The sequence below is a fragment of the Panthera pardus genome, unplaced genomic scaffold (genome assembly GCF_024362965.1).
Source record: "Panthera pardus isolate Hobbes unplaced genomic scaffold, ASM2436296v1 HiC_scaffold_5, whole genome shotgun sequence".
Lineage (NCBI taxonomy): Eukaryota > Metazoa > Chordata > Mammalia > Carnivora > Felidae > Panthera > Panthera pardus.
In genome coordinates this window covers 4,708,354-4,727,494 of record NW_026526980.1, presented here as the reverse complement: position 1 = coordinate 4,727,494, position 19,141 = coordinate 4,708,354, and the positions used below count along the sequence as shown (strand labels likewise).

The 19,141-nt window shown below is 50.5% G+C and overlaps 1 protein-coding gene and 1 pseudogene across 9 annotated transcripts in view; both read right to left on the bottom strand.

Annotated features, from left to right (window-relative positions):
* The window catches only part of CLEC16A (C-type lectin domain containing 16A), a 201,717-nt gene extending 184,416 nt beyond the window's left edge, over positions 1 to 17,301 (bottom strand). For 5 of the 9 annotated variants that reach the window (XR_008419366.1, XR_008419367.1, XR_008419368.1 and 2 more), the window contains exons 1-3: positions 17,045 to 17,300; positions 5,420 to 5,548; positions 2,015 to 2,148 (exon numbers count right to left, since the gene is read on the bottom strand). Coding sequence is in view for 6 of the 9 variants with exons in the window: in XM_053894491.1 (XP_053750466.1) it covers positions 2,015 to 2,148; positions 5,420 to 5,548; positions 17,045 to 17,124 (343 nt within the window). In the remaining 3 variants the exon portion in view is untranslated. Of the gene's footprint in view, positions 1 to 2,014; positions 2,149 to 5,419; positions 5,549 to 17,044 lie in introns of all 9 variants that reach the window. The other 4 variants (XM_019468583.2, XM_019468585.2, XM_053894492.1 and 1 more) reach the window with 2 other exon arrangements.
* LOC109278424 (zinc finger CCHC domain-containing protein 9-like) lies at positions 49 to 1,757 on the bottom strand (annotated as a pseudogene).
* Positions 17,302 to 19,141: the final 1,840 nt, after the last annotated feature.

The following is a 19,141-nucleotide window of genomic DNA, read 5'->3' as shown; positions in this document are numbered from 1 at the left end:
GGAGCTTGGGTCTCACTCTCGCTTGCTCCTGGGTTGTTCTTCCTCACCCTGCTACCTCCAGGGCCTATTCTGTTGGCTGATTTTTTTTTTTTTTTTAATAGCAAATGAGTTTTTACTGGAAGTTTAAGAATACCGTAGATTCTGTGGCAACTCACAAATTCGTAATATAATAATTGATACCTCAAACCAAGAAAACGATATAACCAAAACTTCATTTCCAAATGCAAATCAGTTATACTTTGTTGAGGAGTGGCTCACGTGAATGTACAGTTTTTTAAAAAAAAGATGACTGTTATAATCCAGTGCGTATAACCACTTAGCCATACTTCAGTTCTGTTAAAAATGTTCTTTTGGAGAATCCAGTGTGAACACCTTCTACTTTCCTTGAGGCATTTTCTCCAGGGACGGAATCACTCTTTAACGGACGGCACTCAGGAAGCTGTTTGATGATACCCAGATCGTACTGGTATCTTGAACACAGGTCTCCAAGGGGGCCCAGCTCAAATTTGCGGAGTAGGTACTAATTGTTATCAAAAATTAACAACTTTAGGTATCTTTGTTTTGGATTTCTGTGGTTCAGGCACATCCAAAATTTCTTCATAGTCTGCACTCGATCCCTCCGCCCAGCGGCCGGCTGTGACCATTCCGTCTGAATTCCGACTCTCAGGGCAATCTCGCTTAAAACGTTCCACAGAACAACAGTCTACAGCAACCACCATCAGCACAGAGTCCCCTGGGATTCTCAGGACAAGATATGGGCAGATGCCCCATCTCTCCACCAACAAAACATTCTACGGGAGGAAATTCACCAAGAGCCGGGTCCACTTTGGCTCTGCCCTAGGTGAGCTCATGCTCTGTGGACCCACACTCCAGTGCCCGTATCTTGATTCTCGAGGATGGCTGGGCGATCTGCAATCCCGTGGCCAGGTTTTCTACAGTGGAAACATACCACTGCATTTTTCTTTGCTGCTGGTCTTTTCAGTTTCCTTCCCTTTTAAAAGCAACTGCAATTTCTTCCCTTACCTCCTGAATGTTGCTTTCATCTCCCCATTATGAACCACCTGTGAGTTTTGTCTTGGGTATTCCAGAAATCCATTTACACCTTCATTTAAGTACTCCTTTTTCTTTTCTTTTTGTGTTTTGCTTGGGGCGCATCATTTTTAACAGAGAGCCTACTGGCTTCAAGTTGTTTACCCTTTGGTAGGTTTTGGGCTTCGCCCTCAAACGACCCCTTCCTTCGTGTCCTCCCATGATGTTGCAGCCAAAGGTCTCTTACTATGTGCGGTAGTAACTCGTGCCCACCTGGTCACGGTATCATCAAAGGTACCTCGTCAAACACGCAGGAATCCTCCAGGGCAGCTGAGTTAGTGAGCCAGAGAGGCCCCTCCCTGTTGGCTGGTTATTCAGCAACCCCAACGGGTTATAAAGAAAAAAATGTGAACAGCCCAGAACCATTCAGCAGAGAGGAGCCCTCACAGCCCTTCCCAGTACCCCACTACGCAGGGATAAACATGGTTAGGGACTGAACTGCGTGGCCCCCAAATTATCATACTCAAGCCCTGGCCCCCACTGTGACTGTATTTGGAGACAGAAGCTTTAAGGAGGTAATTAAGGTTAAACAAGGTCCTACCGCAGGACCCTGGTCAAAGGTGGGCGTCCTTAAAAGAGGAAAAGATACCAGAACTCACTACACACACGCGTGCACACCCACACACACACAGAAAGGCCACGTGAGGACACAACGAGAAGACAGTCATCTGCAAACCAGGAAGAAAGGCCTCCCCAGAAACTAACCCTGATGGCACCTTGATCTTGGACTTCTAACGTCCCGAGCTAGGAGAAAATAAATTTCTGTTGTCTAAGTCACCAGGTCTGGGGCATTCTGTGACAGCAGCCCAAGCGCCCTAACACACACGGTAAGCTCAGACGTTCAAAAAGCCACACGAAAACCACGCCAAACTCCAGGCTGCCAAAGCTCAGCAGTGAGGGGGCAGGTGTCAGGGGCTATTCTTACAGAGTGAGGTCTCGTGACTGATATTCTCAAAGAGGATGTTCAAGGTCTGCAGCAGCTGAACGCACACGTAGCGGCCTGATTTCTGCCGCAGGATGTTCAAGAAGAAAACAAACATGTTCTTCTCCAAGAAGAAGCTGGGGAGAGAAGGGGAAAGCATCAGAGGTTTGCGGCTACTCCTGGAGATACACGTCACCCCCTGGCTATGTGCACCGCATGTGTGTGGGGGCCGCCCCTGGACCCCAAAGGCATCCAGAGAGCAGCCGGGTCACACGGCCTGCGTGGCCCCGGCTCCTCCCCTCCCTCGATGCCTCCCTCCGCCACCGCAAAATGCAGCCACTCACGCTCTCTCCCCAGAATCTGAGCGCACGGCCGATCCTAGGAAGCCGTGACCTCGATTCCTACAGAAAGGGCGAGATCTTTACCGCCAAAGTGATTACACATTATTCTACCTATGCTTGGAAACCCGACAGGCAGCATTCTCCATCCAGTACTCTGTATCCTCAGCTTTCCGTACTAGGCCTCTTTCCTTGGCTTTCGTATCTTTGAGTGTTAGTGATAACCAGCATTCCCTCCAATGGGGCAAAACAATGCTACTAAAAGAATATGGGTTTCCAAATCCAGGGAAAAACAACTGGAGGCAATTGAAGGAGCCGATGTGGCAGGGAGACGCTCGTCAGTCCCTAAGTCAGCTTCTGCCTTTCTTATTCTGGACAGGACAGCTGTCTGCATGCAGCCCGGGAACACACACTTTTGAGCCACATGTTGGCTCTTTTAGTCTTGAAATGGAGACAGAACCCCCTATGCCTATACCTTTCTTTAAAGGAAGAAAATGGGGTTTTCTAGCTACATGTTCTCTGTATGCAAGCTAGGACCAGGTAACCTCTCATTTGGGACACTCACAACAGGTCCCTGCAGTCACATGTATCTGTCACTTAGTTCTCCCCTCGGCTCTCAGCTCCACGGTGGCAGGACCATGGGCCTGGCACTTGCTCGGGGCTACATAACCTCTGTTTGAATTCCTGAAAGGGTAAATGAATAAGGAAACATGACCTGAGAAAACATGACCTCAAACCTTATTCAACTCTGATTCCGGGAGCCTGTCTGCCTACAAAGGTCAGTCACGCTGATCCCAAGAATATTTCTACCATTTGACCCATTTTGTCCACCTGTGCTTCAGGTTGAATAAATCAGTGACTCCCAAGGGTCGCCCAACAGGCTCAGTGCAGCACAATGACCAATGTGGGAACTTGTTAATAATCAGAGTATAAAACAAACATCATGAGCCCATATTGATATAAATAAATGACTGGGGTGCCTGGGTGGCTCAGCCGAACATCCGACTCTTGCTTTTGGCTCAGGTCACAATCTCACCGTGAGATCGAGCCCCGCATTGAGCTCTGTGCTGACAGTCCAGAGCTTGCTTGGGATCCTCTCTCTCTCTCTCTCTCTCTCTCAAAATAAATATTTTTTAAAAAAGAGTCTGTTTCTTAAAAATAAATAACTCACTGAATACATAAATGGGGAAAAGAGACAAATCTATGCAGATTTTCAAATACTGTATATAGCTACTCACCCCTTTCCAGAAGGTTGGAGCTTAATTCCAAGCCCCCAGGTGGGCTACATTGGGTGACTCTTTCAAAGGTGGTGTAGGGAATGGGGAAAAGAGTAACTTTATAGTGGAAAAACCTGGCTGACACCACTTTAACCAAACAGAGTAACTTCACTAGAGCGCAGGTGGATGTGGGGGCTGCTGATACCGTGGGCTGAAAAGGACATATTGTTACAGTTATTTCTACCCCAGGCTAATCGTGAGAAAAACATCGCAGAAACCCAGATCGGGGTGGGGGGAATGGCCAGTGCTTCTCGAAAACACATCAAGGTTTTCTCCTAAAAACAAGAGAAGACTGAAAATCAGTCACAGACCAGAGGTGGCTGGGAGACGCGACACTCTGCGGCACCGCGAGAGCCCAGACTGCGTTCCCAGAGCAGAAGGGGGATCTTAATGGAAGAACTGGCAAAATCCAAATCAAGTCAGGGGCCTACCGAACAGTAACGAACCAAGCTTAGCTTCTCAGTTTTGACCAATGCACCCCAGTCATATAAGACGTTAACAGTGGGGGAAACGGGGTGAGGGGTGCTGGGGAACTTTCTGTACTAGCTTTGCAACTTTTCCATAAATCTAAAGTTATTCTAAAAGAAATGAATTAAAAACAAATTCTCCTGGGCACTCCACGGGGGGGCCATTTAGGAAGCACGGGCCAGTTGTTCTGAGACAACAGATGGGCTCAGAAAGTCCACTCTAGTCAAGAGGGACACGGTCTCTAGCCTTTAACCCGAGGGGCTATCTCATCCCCAAAACAGACACCAACCGACCAAGCGGTTCCCCGTGCATCCTGAGATGCATCTAGTCCCCTCTGCAGGCACCGCCTCCCTCCCTACTCCTGTTTTCCTTTGGGGAAGAGGGCTGCGTCACGGGTTTGCATTTTCCACAAGTAAGGATGAAGACAGAAAGCTATCTGGAAAATCAGATTAGCTAATAAGCTAGGCTGGAAATGGAACTCCTTTACTTGTTTCAAAGGGGCTTTTTAAGGGGCCTCAAAGCTTCCAGTTGAGATTATCTTATATAAAAATAAAACCTGTCTTTGGTGGTGGTTGTAACCCGAGTCCCTCTGCACTCAGACACCGAGACAGGTCTCCTGGGGAAGCTGTCCGTGGCCTCCAGCCTTTGCTTTTCATCCGTCCAACAGGGACATCTTTCCGAATTACCACGTGCTAACAATTCTGGAGTGCCTCCTCTGTACCGGGCAGTAGGCGGGAACTCTCCTTTAAAGATGAGGAAAGTGAGGCTGGCCTAAAACTGCTCATCTAGGAAGTACGCCAATGAGGAGAAACCCCTTCGTGGGCTCTGGGCGTGAGCTGCCTCGTGCCTGCCTACCAGCGGTGTGACAGGAGATTAATGGGGATGCGGACGCCGCCCCCGGGGCAGCTGGGAGACTTAGATTATCTCATCGGGAGCTCAGCACTGTGCCTGCCCAACAGTTAACACAATAAATATGAGCCCTTCGTGTCTCTCCAGGGCAGGGCCCTGTCAGTTCACTTCGAAGCTAACTTCCCAGGACGTTTTCTCCCCTTTGGGGAGGCTGTCAGATGCTACTCGGAAAATCATCCATGATATTTTCAGATTTTTCGGGAGACGCTCATGTCCCTTTCCCATTTTCAGCTTACATTTCCCCAGTGTCTCAAGGACATTTTGTATGGATAGAGATATAGATAGCTATCTGCGCAAGACCAGGCTGGTATCAGATCCTGATGTCATCAAGAATGACTCATGGGATACATTTAGAAAAATAGTCAAAGGAAGGAGAGTCAAAAAACAAAACAAAAAAACACACGAGAAACCCTTACTCAAATACAGAGCTGTCATTTTGATCTCCCCAAATGAGGATCTCGGTGATGGAACGGATGGTCTCCACTAGCAGGTTCCGGTTCTGTTCTGTGACTGTGGTGTTTTTGGTCAAAACGTGGTACAGATACCTGACGAAAAGGAAAGAAAATGAAGCATTACCAACTGAAACGGCCAACCAGGCTCGGTGACCGCCGGCGACGTTTCTGAGGACAACTAGTGGCCCTAGCTCAGATGTGGTTAGCCCAACTCCCGTCCGGAGATGCTAGTCACCACCCAAGACACATGGCAGACAGTGTTGTGAAGGGTTAACCAGAAACCCGCCAACCCAAGCTGATGCCGGGGAACCATCAAGCCCTTGAAGACGGCCATCCTCAACCTCCGGGGTGCAACAGAATCACCTGAAGGGTGGATACAGTGAAGGCTGCTGGAGCCCATCTGGGGACTCAGAACCAGCAGGACGCGCGGGCCTTGTCACGCTCTCCCCACGTGATCCCGATGCTGGTGGAGCGAGGGCAGGCACACGGCCCAGGCCAAGAGTCTAGCAGCCGGGCTGGTGCAGGGACTGAGAAAAGGCGGAGTCACAGATTAGGGAGGGCAGGTCCCCAAGCCAGTCGCAGGGGCAAAAGCCACCTGCAGTCAAGACAATCCCACGCCCATCAGAAGTGATAGCTGGACTAAACCCTGCGGCTCGAGGTTCAAGGCACCGACCTCAGGTGCTGAGTGCCCATCAGAGTTAAGTGGGTCTGGGAGGGAGGCTCCTGCACTGTGCCCCATGCTCCCCAAAGGCCTGGGCTGCACCAGGCCTGAGCCCGCCACCGGTGGAGAGGCAGGCCGACCCGGACCCAGCCTCAGGCCGCTACTGGTGATCGGGACAACCGAAAGAATCACCGAGGCCGGTCCTGGGCAGTGTGGGGACTAGCGTCTGGCCGAGTGCCCTGGGCGGGGGGGGGGGGGGGAGGAGGGGGAGGCACAGCTTGTAAGGGATGGCGTTGCTGCAAATGGCAAGAGCTCCTTCTCTTCTACGGCTGAGTAACAGTCCGTTGTATATACACCACATCTTCAGCCGTTCGTCAGTCAGTGGGCGCTTGGGCTCTTCCAGAAGTTGGCTATTAGGGACAGTGCTGCCGTCAACACCGGGGGGCCTCTGCCCCCTCGAATTAGTCTTTTTGTATCCGACACAGACGGAGCTTGAGAGTGTTACGCTAAGTGAAATGAGCCAGAGAAAGACAAATACTGTATGATTTCACTCATCTGTAGAATTTAAGAAACAAAACAAACAAACAGCGGGGGGTGCAAAAAAAAGGGGGCAAACCAAGAAACAGACACTTAACTAGAGAGAACTGACAGGTACCAGAGGAGAGGGGGTAGGGGGACGGGTGAGACAGGTGATGGCGATTAAGGCGTGCACTTTCCCAGGTGAAAAGTGTTGAACCGCTCAATTCTACACCTGAAACGACTCTTACGCTTGTCAACTGGAATTTATATAAAAACTTGAAGAGTCGTTAAGACGGCGGGGCATCTGTGTAATTCGGTCGGTAAAGCGTCTGACTTTGGCTCAGGTCATGATCTCACAGTTCCTGAGTTTCGGCCCCGCGTCGGCTCTCTGCCGTCAGCAGAGAGTTCACTTCAGAGCCTGTCTCCCTCTGTCTCTGCACCCCCCACTCTCGAGCACGTTCAATTTCTCTCTCTCTCTCTCTCTCTCTCTCTCACAAAAAAAAAAAAAAAAAAGTTAAAAAAAAGATGGCAACTCTCGAGCACATTCGTTCTCTCTCTATCTCACAAAAAAAAAAGTTAAAAAAAAGATGGTGACTCTCAAGGACGTTCGATCTCTCTCTCTCTCTCCCGCAAAAAAAAAAAAAAAAAAAAAAAAGTTAAAAAAAAAGATGGCGCCTCCAGGCTAACTTCAGCTGTCACGGTTGGGGAAGGAAAAGGGGACACTAAGAGGAAGTGACTCAAGAAGGGTCACCTCCTGACTTCTTTTATGGCTACCTTCAGTTTGGAGGTGGGGCTGGTGAGAGCAAGGCAGGGAAAGAATAGACAGGATCCTGCCATCGAAGATCTCTAAAAATGGGTAGGGTATAGGGGCACCCGGGTGGCTCAGTCGGTTGACTGTCTGACTTCGGCTCAGGTCATGATCTCGCAGTTTGTGAGTTCGAGCCCTGTGTCGGGCTCTGTGCTGACAGCACAGAGACTGGAGCCTGCTTCAGATTCTGTGTCTCCCCCTCTCTCTGCCCTTCCCATGCTCATGCTCTGTCTCTCTCTGCCTCGATAATAAATAAATGTTAAAAAAAAATTAAAAAGAAATGGGTAGGGTATAAAGAGGTAGAACCTTGCAGATGCAACAGTCAGGATGAATCGGCTTCAGGGGACTGGGTTTTATTTATTAATATTGTTGCTGTTTGTTCGATTTTAAAGACCGTATAATCAGTCACTTAATCATTTCATTAAAGATTGCATGCAACTTTTAACACAACAACTAGAACAGCTCTCCAAAAACAGAGATCTCCACCACCTGTGCCCAAATCTCCGGGCGAGGCTGCATATGGGCCTGGAGGCTAGCTAGCTTCCCCCTGTGCCAAGGGACCCCCACACGCTGAAGCTGATGGGGGGGGACCCGCTCTTGAATCCATGCCTCCGTTCCCTTCCAGCGCATTTTCGCCAAGAAGCACAAAGAGCGGAGTTTTTCAAATTGTGCTTCACGGGACCCCGGCATCAGAAACCCCTGTTTCAGCTGCAGATTCTAGCTCCCCACCCCAGACCCACCGAATCTGATTCTGGGGTGCAGACCCCCAAGTCTGCATTCTGAATAAGCTCCCACGCAAGTTTCAGAGTAGTTGCATCACCCACACCACAGCCATCAGTGACATTCTGGGTACAACCCACAGTGTGCCCCCTACCATGCCAGGGCAGGTGCTGTTGCAGGGGGGGAGGGGGAAGGAGGCAGATCCTCCCCCCTCTGGTGTTTCCTTCTGCCCAGGCGATGGAATCCATTAGCCTCCCACTAACACACTCCTGGCCTCGTAGGAAGCAGTGGCCTGGGGGCCCGGGTAAGCGGCTCTGCTCTGAAAAACCACCATAGGGAGAGGAGAGTTTAAAATCTTATGGTCAGCCCTGGCTTCTAACTCCTGACATCTCTTGGTGAAGCCTTCTGTGTTGAGAAGCAGGAGCTGGTGTGCTGAATTAAGAATATGCAGCTGGGGGCACCTGGGTGGCTCAGTGGTTAAGCGTCAGCCTTCAGCTCAGGCCATGATCTCACAGCTCATGGGTTCAAGCCCCATGTCAGGCTCTGCGCTGACAGCTCAGAGTCAGAGGATTCTGTCTCTACCTCCCTCTGCCCCTCCCCCACTCACACTGTCTCTCTCTCTCTCTCTCTCTCAAAAACAAGTAAACATTAGAAAAAAACTAAAATATGCAGTTGGATGAAGAGGCAGCAGCCACCCACATGGGGGCGGCAGGTAGCCCCCTTAGTACCGGAGCCTCCACCTTGAGGAAGTGAAACCCGCGGGGGGGAGGAGGGGGGGTCATTTTGTTTGAAGATGTAGTTTCAACACCCACGCAAAGGAAGGAGAGTCACGAGATTGATTACGTATGGATCCCAGAAGCTGGGGGCAGGGGTCATGCCATGAGCCAGAGGACCCGCTTCTCCATCCCAGGTGAGGGAGGCAGGAGGTAGAGACAGGGTAGCACCTATTTCCGTGAGGCTCCTTGCCCCTCACACAGTTTGTCTTAGGGTACATCTGGAACCGATTTTTTGTGGATGGTGTGAGATATTGGCCAAAATTCACTTTTTCCATATGGATATCTAGTTGAGGCAGCATCCTTTGCTAAAAAGGTCCTGCTTTCTCCCATGCACTCTAATGTCCCCTCTGTCGTTTATCAGATGACAGCACCTGCAGGGACTTTCCAAATGCTCTAGTTCCACTGATCTATTCATTACCTTTGTGCTGATACCATGATGCCCGATGACTGCGGCTTTATGATAAATCTTACTAGGTGATAATGGAAGGGCTCCTGACTTTTTTCCCTTCTTCCCCCCCCCCCCCCCCCGATATTACACTGGCTATTTTTGGCCCTTTGCATTTCCATATAAATTTGAAAATCACCTACTCAACTTTCACAAAAACACTTGCTAAGATTTCCTTTAAGATTGCCCTAAATCTATAGCTAAATATAGAGGGAACTGACATCTTTACAATAAAGTAACATCATGACATTTACATTTCTTTCAGCGTTTGCTGCAGAGAGACCTTGCCTATCTTTTGTTAAGATTTATTTGTAGGTAACTGATGTTTTTTGATGGTGTTGTAAATGGCAGTGTCTGAAATACTCATTTTCTCGATGTTGGCTGTCGGTTGTTGCAAATACCCACGACATCTCAATCTCTAAATTTCTGTGATGATTGTACCTGCACCTTGCCCATCTTTTCACTCCGACTATGGCTGTGCCACAGTTTATGTGCCTCAAGTTTAATAACTTTCTGATTTTGAGTTTAACACTCATTTGAGAAAGGCTGAACACTTCAACAACAATAACAAAGGGGATGTCAATCCTGCCACTGCCCAGACATGAGGGCTGCTGGAGTGTAATGTATTTAGTTGGGTCTCTTCCTTTGCCATGGATATTTACATGGGGGAGCTCATGCTGTATATCATTTCCATGCCCATCTTTCCCCCTTCCCCATACTTAGGGTAATAAAAGCATTTTTGTTACAACATCCGCAGGCATCTATAATGGCTACATTGTATACCGTTTAGAAAACAAGCACAGGAGTTACTCTTCTGCTGGACATTTGGATTCCTCATTGTTCAGACGATCAACAATGTTACCATGGCCGTGTTTGGGGGCAAGGCTGTGACCCTATCTGAGTTTCCAAGGGCACAAGGACAGATTTTTCTCTTACAGTGATCACTGGTACAAGGAAAACATTTTCTCTCAAACTCTGCGTGTGCACATTCTTATCATCACCATCACAAAACAGTTGCAGCCTACTTTTGCTCGGCCCTCCTGACTGCTTCAGATGTAACCACTAATTAAACCCTTACAATAATCCTGCAGGACTGATGCTCTGGGAGGCCAGGGCCTGCACAGAGTCCTGATAGAGGGGACCCAGACGGCCTGACTCCAGATCCCCTGCTTAGAACCATTAGAGTACAGAAAATGCAGACAATGCAGGAAACGCTATTATTAACCAAGCATTTACATGAAGTTATGAATGCCCTACATGCAAGAAAACCGAGCAGATAAACAACAAACCAAAAAGGCATGAAAATACATATCAGATTGTAAAGTCAGTCCTCATAACTGACTCTTACTCTGTTTCTTTGGACAACAGCCAACACCACGGAATCCCCAGCACAGGCTCTGTAGAACGGAGGCTCTCAGGATCAAAACCCTGCCCATGAGCGACCTCTACCTGGAGACCAGCTGAAGAGTCTGAAATGCCTGGCGAGTGGAAAACCACAGCCTACTGCCAGTGTGCAACCAACACACCGGAGGCTCCTCGCCAAGGACAATGGGCTGTAAACAAATTCTGCCCCACAGACCCTGCTCTCTCAAGAACCACTTATCTCACAGGTTAAACCATTATGGTCAACAACAATTATGTCCACTTCAGAGACGGACACACTAAGTTCATACGGGTTTTATGACTTGTATCAGAATATGCCTCTTAGATCGCTCCTACTGGAAGATCCTGAAACTGACCCGTAAGCTGAAGGGTAAGAGGAGTAGCAGAGGCCTAGACGAGAAGTCCACTCCCCCAAAGCCAGGCCCCAAATAACAATGTCGGGGGGCGGGGGGGGGGGGGGGGGAGACAGAGGGACATAGAGCCTTTGTCTATTTGGTCTGCTCAGCACCGGGGGGGGGGGGGGGGGGGGGAACTACTGCTAACAGCATCCACCCTGCGCCTTGAAAACCACCCCTGGTCAGGGCCCAGCCTTCTGGCCAGCAGCACAAGGCCCAGCTCCTCATGGGCTGCAACCAGACCAGAGGATTGGGGAAAGGTGTTACAGGCGGTGCTTCTCCCGATGAGTCACCCCAGAAAGATGTCAAACTGGGCCAGCCAGCGAGACTGGGTCTGAGATTCGGGGAGCTGGCAACCACACGAGGGTGTAGGCAGGGCTCTCGGCCCTACAGAAAGCCACAGCTCCAGCACGGGCACTGGAACCAAGCTGGCCAGAGCAGGCCGGTGTGGAGAAAAGCCTGGCCAGACTTGCCTCTTACACTCACCCTGTGATAAACACTCCTTGATCACTTACCGTGTGCCAGGCCCTGTGCCGGCATCTAACAATTCCCAGGTGGACAAGACACGTCGGTCTCTGTCCTTACGAGGCTTACGTTCAAATGGGGAGAGGCAAACACATGATCACACAAGAGCACTTCTGATGGCAAAAGGACATGCCTGAGGAACGCTGGGCAGCTTCCCGGGCATCTAACTCGCGGCCAGGATAAAGCCTGAAAAGCCCAGAGCCTCTAACAGCTGGTCTACCTCTGGTGACGGTAAGACTGTGCGTGACAGTGGGCACCACAAGTGACATTAGAGACGACAGTAGAGCTTCTTGCCGGCTGAAGTCACAGGGCAGTTTTTATGGAAGAACTGGTACTTCAACGATGCAGGTGGGCGTCTGGACGGGCAGGAAGGGGAGGGGAGCTCCAGGGGAGAGCAAAGATGAAGACAGGTGGGCGTGTGAGGTGTGTGGAACAGGGAGCGAGAGAGGAGGTCCGTGAAGCCGCACAAGAAGCACCCCCGGATTAGGGCCGGCTGCCACCCTCGCTTCCCAGGAGGCCGAGGGGACGCCCACCTCCTGCTGGGCCCTCCCCCAACCTGCTCTCCAACTCTGGCTGCACCGCGGCACTCTGGTTAATTCTTCAACGGCTGCCCACTGTTCTCAGCCTGATGTCCGAATTCCTTCACATAACTTAAGGAGATGTCTCTGTGACCTCTCCTGCGTCATGAGCCTGCTGTGGGGTCCTGCACTGCCCCCTCACCCCACGTACACCACCCTTAGTGAATAACCTGAGCCTTTCTCTCCTCCAGGCTTCTCAAACATGGTTTGGTCTGCCTAAAGTATCGTCCCTCCCACCCCGCCCCTACAGCCCGGCACACCCCTCACTCTTTACGTCCCCATTTAGATGGGTGTCTGCCAGGCGCCTGGGTGGCTCAGTCGGCTGAGCCTCTGACTGGATCTTGGCTCAGGTCTTGATCTTGCAGTTTGTGGGATGGAGCCCCCTGTCGAGCTCTGTGCTGACAGCACAGAGCCTGTGTGGGATGCTCTCTCTCTGCCCCTCTCCCACTCGTGCGTGCTCCCTCTCTCTCTCTCTCTCTCATAAATATATATTTAAAAATAAATAAATAAAATTTAAAAAACTTTTTAAAAACGGGTGTCTGCCTACCAAGGAGGCTCCTGACCCTCTAGCCTGCATTACAGGGCCCTCATGCCGAACTGGATGGATGGGAACAGAGTCTAGAGCACTCCGACGGCCTGGAAGAACTCGGACCTGACACGATGGGTGCTTGGGCTCATTATGAGTGATATGGTGAATATGATATCCTAAAAATTATTCTGACAACACTGTACCCTTAAAAATAATCAGTGCTCTCTTAGGCAAAAGTAGACTGTACCAGGAATACATGACCATTTGCCTGCTAGGTATACATTCCTCTTCTCTTTGGGTAATAACCCCTGATTTTCCCAGGGGGAACCTCCCCTGTCTCTCATTCTCTGTCCACTAGCTTGGGGGTGAGCTGATGCCACCCCAGCTCCAGGCAAGGGCCAAGTACAGCACCAAGGGTCAAGGGCCAAGGGTCAGGGATGGGCATGAGATCCCCAGGTGGTCCAACTATACTCACTTCTGGACTTCTCCTGGCAATATTTAGAAAAGATGCTCCCTTTTCCCCACGGATTGCTAGACGGCTATGATGTAAGCCTGGAGCCCGCTAACGATGGCACCAACACAGGAGATACGCAGAGACAAGAACGGGAAAGAGACAGACTCTGACAGCTTTTGTCTGAACACCTGCACTCAGCCGTGGCGTAGCTAGCGATCGGAGCCAATCCCTTCTTCCATTTGGGGCCTAAGGCAGTTCTAGGTGGGTTTCTGTCCCTTGCAACCAAGACTGTGGACCCCCACACAAAGGTGATCAGAGTGAAGGCAACGAAATAACCTAACACCACAACAGTCCTACCAGCAGCATGCTAACTGGCAGTTTCTGCTAAAGGTGATCTCACGGTAGCAATCCTGCAAATGCGTCAGCAAAGATTTTCCTTGCTGGTGGGCATTCGGCAGTCACTGTCACAGCCGTGCCACCAGTGTGGGCAGCATACCACCCACCCGTGACATGTAGCAAATAACCTCTTACTATCTCAGTCTCCCTCAACTAAATCGCTAACTCAGGTCGGTAGACAAAGACCACAGGCACACAGTTTTCCGTTATTTAGCAAAAGTAAAATCCTAACAGGCTGCCTCCTTTCCAGGGTGAAAGCGGAGAACATTATGACGAATAACGTGGTTCAAAAGCAATTCCGGCTCTCTCTGTTATTAGCCTCTCAATTTTTCTTTACATCTCGAACTGTTCTTAAAAATAGTCTGTTTTGAAAAGGGGGAGGGTTCCTAGATGCACTGCATGTCAAAAAAAAAATTTTTTTTTCAATCCTAAATTCTTTTATTTACCTTAATCTTTCCACCCACACTGCCATGAATATATTAGGACCTGTCACTTGTCAGTGGCAGCCTGACCAATTTGTATCAGGTGCCCAGGACTTTCCCAGTTTTAGTACTGAAAGTGCCACGTCCTGGGAAATCCCTCCACCCCAGGCACTGCGGGATGGTCACCCTTCGTGTCAGGTGAAGCTCAAGTCCCATTTTACCTCCACCCTTATTTCCTACAACCACCAGCGCCACCTTGAAACTCCACAAACCCAGGGTCCCCCTGCCCACACCCTGCGGCCCCACATGATGGCTCCTGCTTGTCCCTGAAGACTTTGCTCTGGTGTTGCCTCCCCCAGAAGGCTTCCAAGGGTTCCTACAGAACCCTGGACCTACAGAGATCCCGGCATCTGTCACGCTGTATAGTCTGGGTGTTATGGCTGTCTCCCCCACCAGCCTGTGAACTCCCTCAGGGAATGAGCTGTTCTGTACCTAAGGCCCAAGATGTTTACTATCGGAGCCAAATGAAGAACGTCACAAGCGCTGGGGTGAGGACCAGCTGTTTACGGCACTCTTTTCCAAGTCATCTTGGGATCTTCCGAGTCCCACACCGATAGGTAAATCGCCGAGTTGCTCAGACTGTAATACGGATTAAGCTCATCTGCCTGACCCAGGACAGGCAGCTTGGGTTTCCAAAAGCACCCAATGGCCTTTTAACCTAAACAGTGAAACTGGGCAGTGCCCAGATACGTAAAAGGAATCTGAGAACCTTTACCATCCCCTTGGCTGGCCGGAGGGTAAATGCTCCGTTGGGCACAGAGACTGAGCCAAGTTGCGAGTTGCTTCCCAAACCAACTTGGGAGGAAGTTTCATTCAGAAAGACGGTGCAGTGGGTACAGGCATCAAGGGCAAACCCCGGCTTTGACCCGTTTCAGCTGTTGTCACCTTGGGGCAAGTGACTTAGCCTCTTTGAACCTTAGCTTCCCCTTCTATAAAACGGAAACCAGTAACAGTTCCTACACCTCAGAGCCTTGCGAGGACTCAGGAATAACACACACAAGTCCTGAGCGAGGACCTGGCAGAGAAAATGCACTCAATAATCATTCAGGAACTTGACAAGGGCTAGAGTCAGGCAGAGCTAGGGGAAAGCCTGCAGGTGACTGGACGCTGGCAGGAGGCCCAACCTCCTTTAGATATTCATCCTTCCCTGTCTCAGACACATCCACCCACTCTCTAAATTCCTGAAATCCTTACGCCTCTCCCTTTCCAGTCCAGCTGCCCTCCCGTTTAAGATTCCTGGCTTCCCTACACACCCTTACCCTGTCTATGCCTCTCTCCTCCCTGTGTCCTCTCTCATCACCCCCCACCCAAAATATTCCTTACTACATCCTGATCCCTGCTGCCTCCTACTCTTCAAGAATCACACACATTTATTAAACGCCTGCTCCACGCTAGAAAGGACACAGCTGAGAAGCAAAGGATCCCCACCCCTGGCCAAATGAGAAGCCCCATCTAATTTCCCTCCCACCAATCCTTTCCCTGGGCCCCCATCTTCCTTCTACTGCTCCCCGCCTCCCCCCTCCATCCTTCTTCCTTCCCATTAGTAATCTTGGGAGCTCCCTCCGGAAACCAGTCTATTTCTTACCACCAAAGGTTTGCCTTCTCCCAACTCAACTGCCACCCCACACACTATATTTTCCTCCCTGGAGTCATTCCCTCTGCACAACTCTCCATTTTCCATCAGCACCTCCAAACCCCACCCCCCCCACACACACACCAAAAATTCCAGGTTTGTCTACATGTTCTGCACCTGTCCCAATTCATTCATTTTTTTTTTTCATTCTTTCAGTAGCCACTGAGCTCCTACTGTGTGCCAGGCACACAGCACGAGATGCTGAGAATACCACTGGGAGCAAAAAAAGGGGTCTCTTCTCCCCTGGCAGTTAACAGTTGAGGAGCAGACAGAAAAGGAGCGAAAACAAGCGGGGTAAGTGCAGACAGTGGAGCTATGCATTGAATGAAATCAAGAGAAAGATCAGATGGAAAGGAATGGAGGTGGGTAAGCACTTGAGGCAGGTTGGTCTAGGAAGGCCTTCCCTAGCTGAGAGACACAGTGACCGCCATCAGCCACCTACTGTGTAACAGACACGGGATCAAGGTCTCTCCATGCATGACATGACTGAATTCTTGCACAACGGTTCACCATCCCCATTTGCAGAGGGGGCACCAGAGGCTCAAGGAGGCCAAGTAATCTGTCCAAGGTCACACAGCCATTAAGTGCTGGAATCAGGATCTGAATGCAGGTGTGATGCGCTCCTGCTTCCCAGGACCACGTCTGCCACCTGTCCTTCCCCCAGAGCTCTACTTCTGATAGTCCTCCCCTTAGTCTCCCCCAAGGGGGAAAAAAAAATATTTTCATGACTGCCGTTCATTGAGCCCTCGTGCGTCCTTCCAGTTTTGCGTGCATTCTCTTATCCTCCCCTCAAAACGATAAGAAGCAGGTGCTGTCACTATACCCGTTTTACAACCGAGGAAACTGAGGCCTAAAAATTCACGCACTTACGTTCAAACCCTGATCTGACTCCTGGGTCCAGCTCTCTGACTCCTAAGCTGTCCAGCCTAAGAAGTACCACCCTGGTAAGCTCGGTGCCCACCGCTGCCCCCCGGCAACAACGAAGTCTGCATCCATAAACTGAAATCTCCTCCCCTTACTTTACAGACGGGGGTGCCGAGACTCCGAGAAGCTAAGCCACTTGCCCAAGGTCACACAGCGAGGAGCGACGGTGTCAGGGTTCGAATCCAAGCGCCCTGACTCTAGAGCCCTCGCTCTTAACCACCATGCAGTCTTTCCCGGGCGTCTCTCTCCGCCCTCCACCTCGCTCTCACACCTCGCAGAGGCCCCGGCCCGGGGCTATGCGCCCCACTCCCACGTCCAGCCCCGCGGCCTGCCCCCCTCACCCCCCAACAAACACACTCACTTGAGGTGGTCCAAGGAGTGGATGTTGCGGGAAGACTTGCCGTGGCCCCCGCCCACCCAGCTCCGCGAGCGGCCAAACATGTCGGCGGCCCCGACCCGTTGCGCGCCTCACGGCCTCATGCCCGAGCGGCCGAGCGACCGAGCGCCCGCAGCGGCAGCACAAGCGGAGGAGGCAGCGGCGGAGGTGGTAGAGGGACCGCCAACCACCTTCCTCCCCGGCCCACAGCTCCGCACTGACATTCAGCCGGAACCGGCCGTTCGACCGCCGCGCTTTACGGCCGCCGCCACGGGGAATGCTGGGAAATGCAGTCCTCCCGCGAGGCCCCCGCCGAGAGGACTCTGCAAACGAACTACGAGGCCCGGCGTGCATCACGCACCTACGGACCTGCGGCCTTGAAGAAGAGGCGGAGCGAGAGGAGAGCCCGCAGTATCGTATGGTGGGCGGGAATGGGAAACCTGTGCGCGGAGCCTTGAGGAGGGCATCGGTGAAGTTGGGTGACTCAAAGTAACCGCAGTGTTGGTAATTATTAGCTTTTACGATAAGAATAGCTATTGCACTATATATACTATGTGCCAATGTCCTAAGCGATTTGCATATATTGTTACTTAATTCTAACAACCAGCCTATGACGCGGATACTGTTATCCCCATGCCGCCCCCCTCCTCCCCGGGAAATCTCAATCACAGGTTTAAGGGATTGACTTACCTACGCTCATGGTTCAAACCCTGGCACCCTTATTTAATGCCCCAGTAAGCTACTAATCTGTACCAAATTGGTAATGGCCTTGATCTTAACAATTTTTTTCTTTCCCCACATGAGCCAAGAAGTGTATCTAAATTTCTGTCCTGGGGAGTGACAAGCTCCCTGGAGGCAAGACTGCCGTGGTCATTATTCATTCATTCATTTCTACACCAGACAGTTCTCTACAATCTATGGTGTCCCATTAACTGTGTTCAGACTTGGGCTAAGGGCCAATGTTCTCCCCACTTCCTAGCACAAAGTTTTGCACATCATAGGTGCTCAACAAATACTGGCAGAGTGCGGCGCCTGGTGGCTCCGTGGGTTGAGCATCTGACTCTTGGCTTCCCTCAGGTCATAATCTTGAGGGTGACATCCAGCTTGGGATTCTCTCTCTCTGTCTCTCTGCCCCTCCCCTGCTCGTGCTTTCTTTCTCTCCCAAAATAAACCACAACAAAAATATTGGCATAGTGAATGAATGATTGCATGAAGGTTTCACCTTCAGCAGTTGGAGAATTAATGGTTTTCTCTGTAGTTCATCTGAGGGGCAAGAAAACAGCCATGGAGAAAAAGGGCAGGTCTGTTCTCCAAACGCATGCGGACCTAGCATCTTCTTGGGTCCTCCCCTTTCCCTGGGCCTAGATTTCCTGATCTGTAGAAAGTGGTAACATACTACACTACCCCATCTAGCTACAATGAAGCAATGTATGTAAAGCACCCAGCTCAGTGTGGCCTGAGATGTAAAGATCTGTTGAACTGCTCTGGAAGATTGCTTTGGGCAAGATCAGTCTCCTGAAGGATATACAGGGGTTGCTCATGAGGAGGGGAAATCAGTGAGTAGCAGACTCACTTCTCTACGTACTTCTTGGACGTTTTAATGTTTAACCACGTACTGGTTTTTTTTTTTTTTTATGTTTATTTATTTATTTTGAGGAGGAGAGCAGAGAAAAGAGCGAGAGAGGGGCGGAGAAAGGGAGACAGTGAATCCCAATCCAGCTCTGCATTATCAGCACAGAGTCCGATACAGGGACCTATCTCACCAACTGTGAGATCATGAGCTGAAATCAAGAGTCAAGAGTCAGACGCTTAACCTACTGAGTCATCCAGGCGCCCCTAACACGGACTGTTTTTAAACATGCTTTACAAAGTAAAAACAAGAAGCACCCCCACTGCTGCAGGTCTGAGCTGCCTGGGAATGTCTTCATTCAGGTGTCCCTGAACCCTATTATGTAGACCCCCGCGATGCAGCCAGAATTTGGAGAGCTCAAGGAGCTCTTCCCCACCACGGAAAATTGCCACTTTGGGAAGTCGGAGAGTTTCACTGATAAATTCACCGCCCCCCATCCTGCCTCCTTTTGA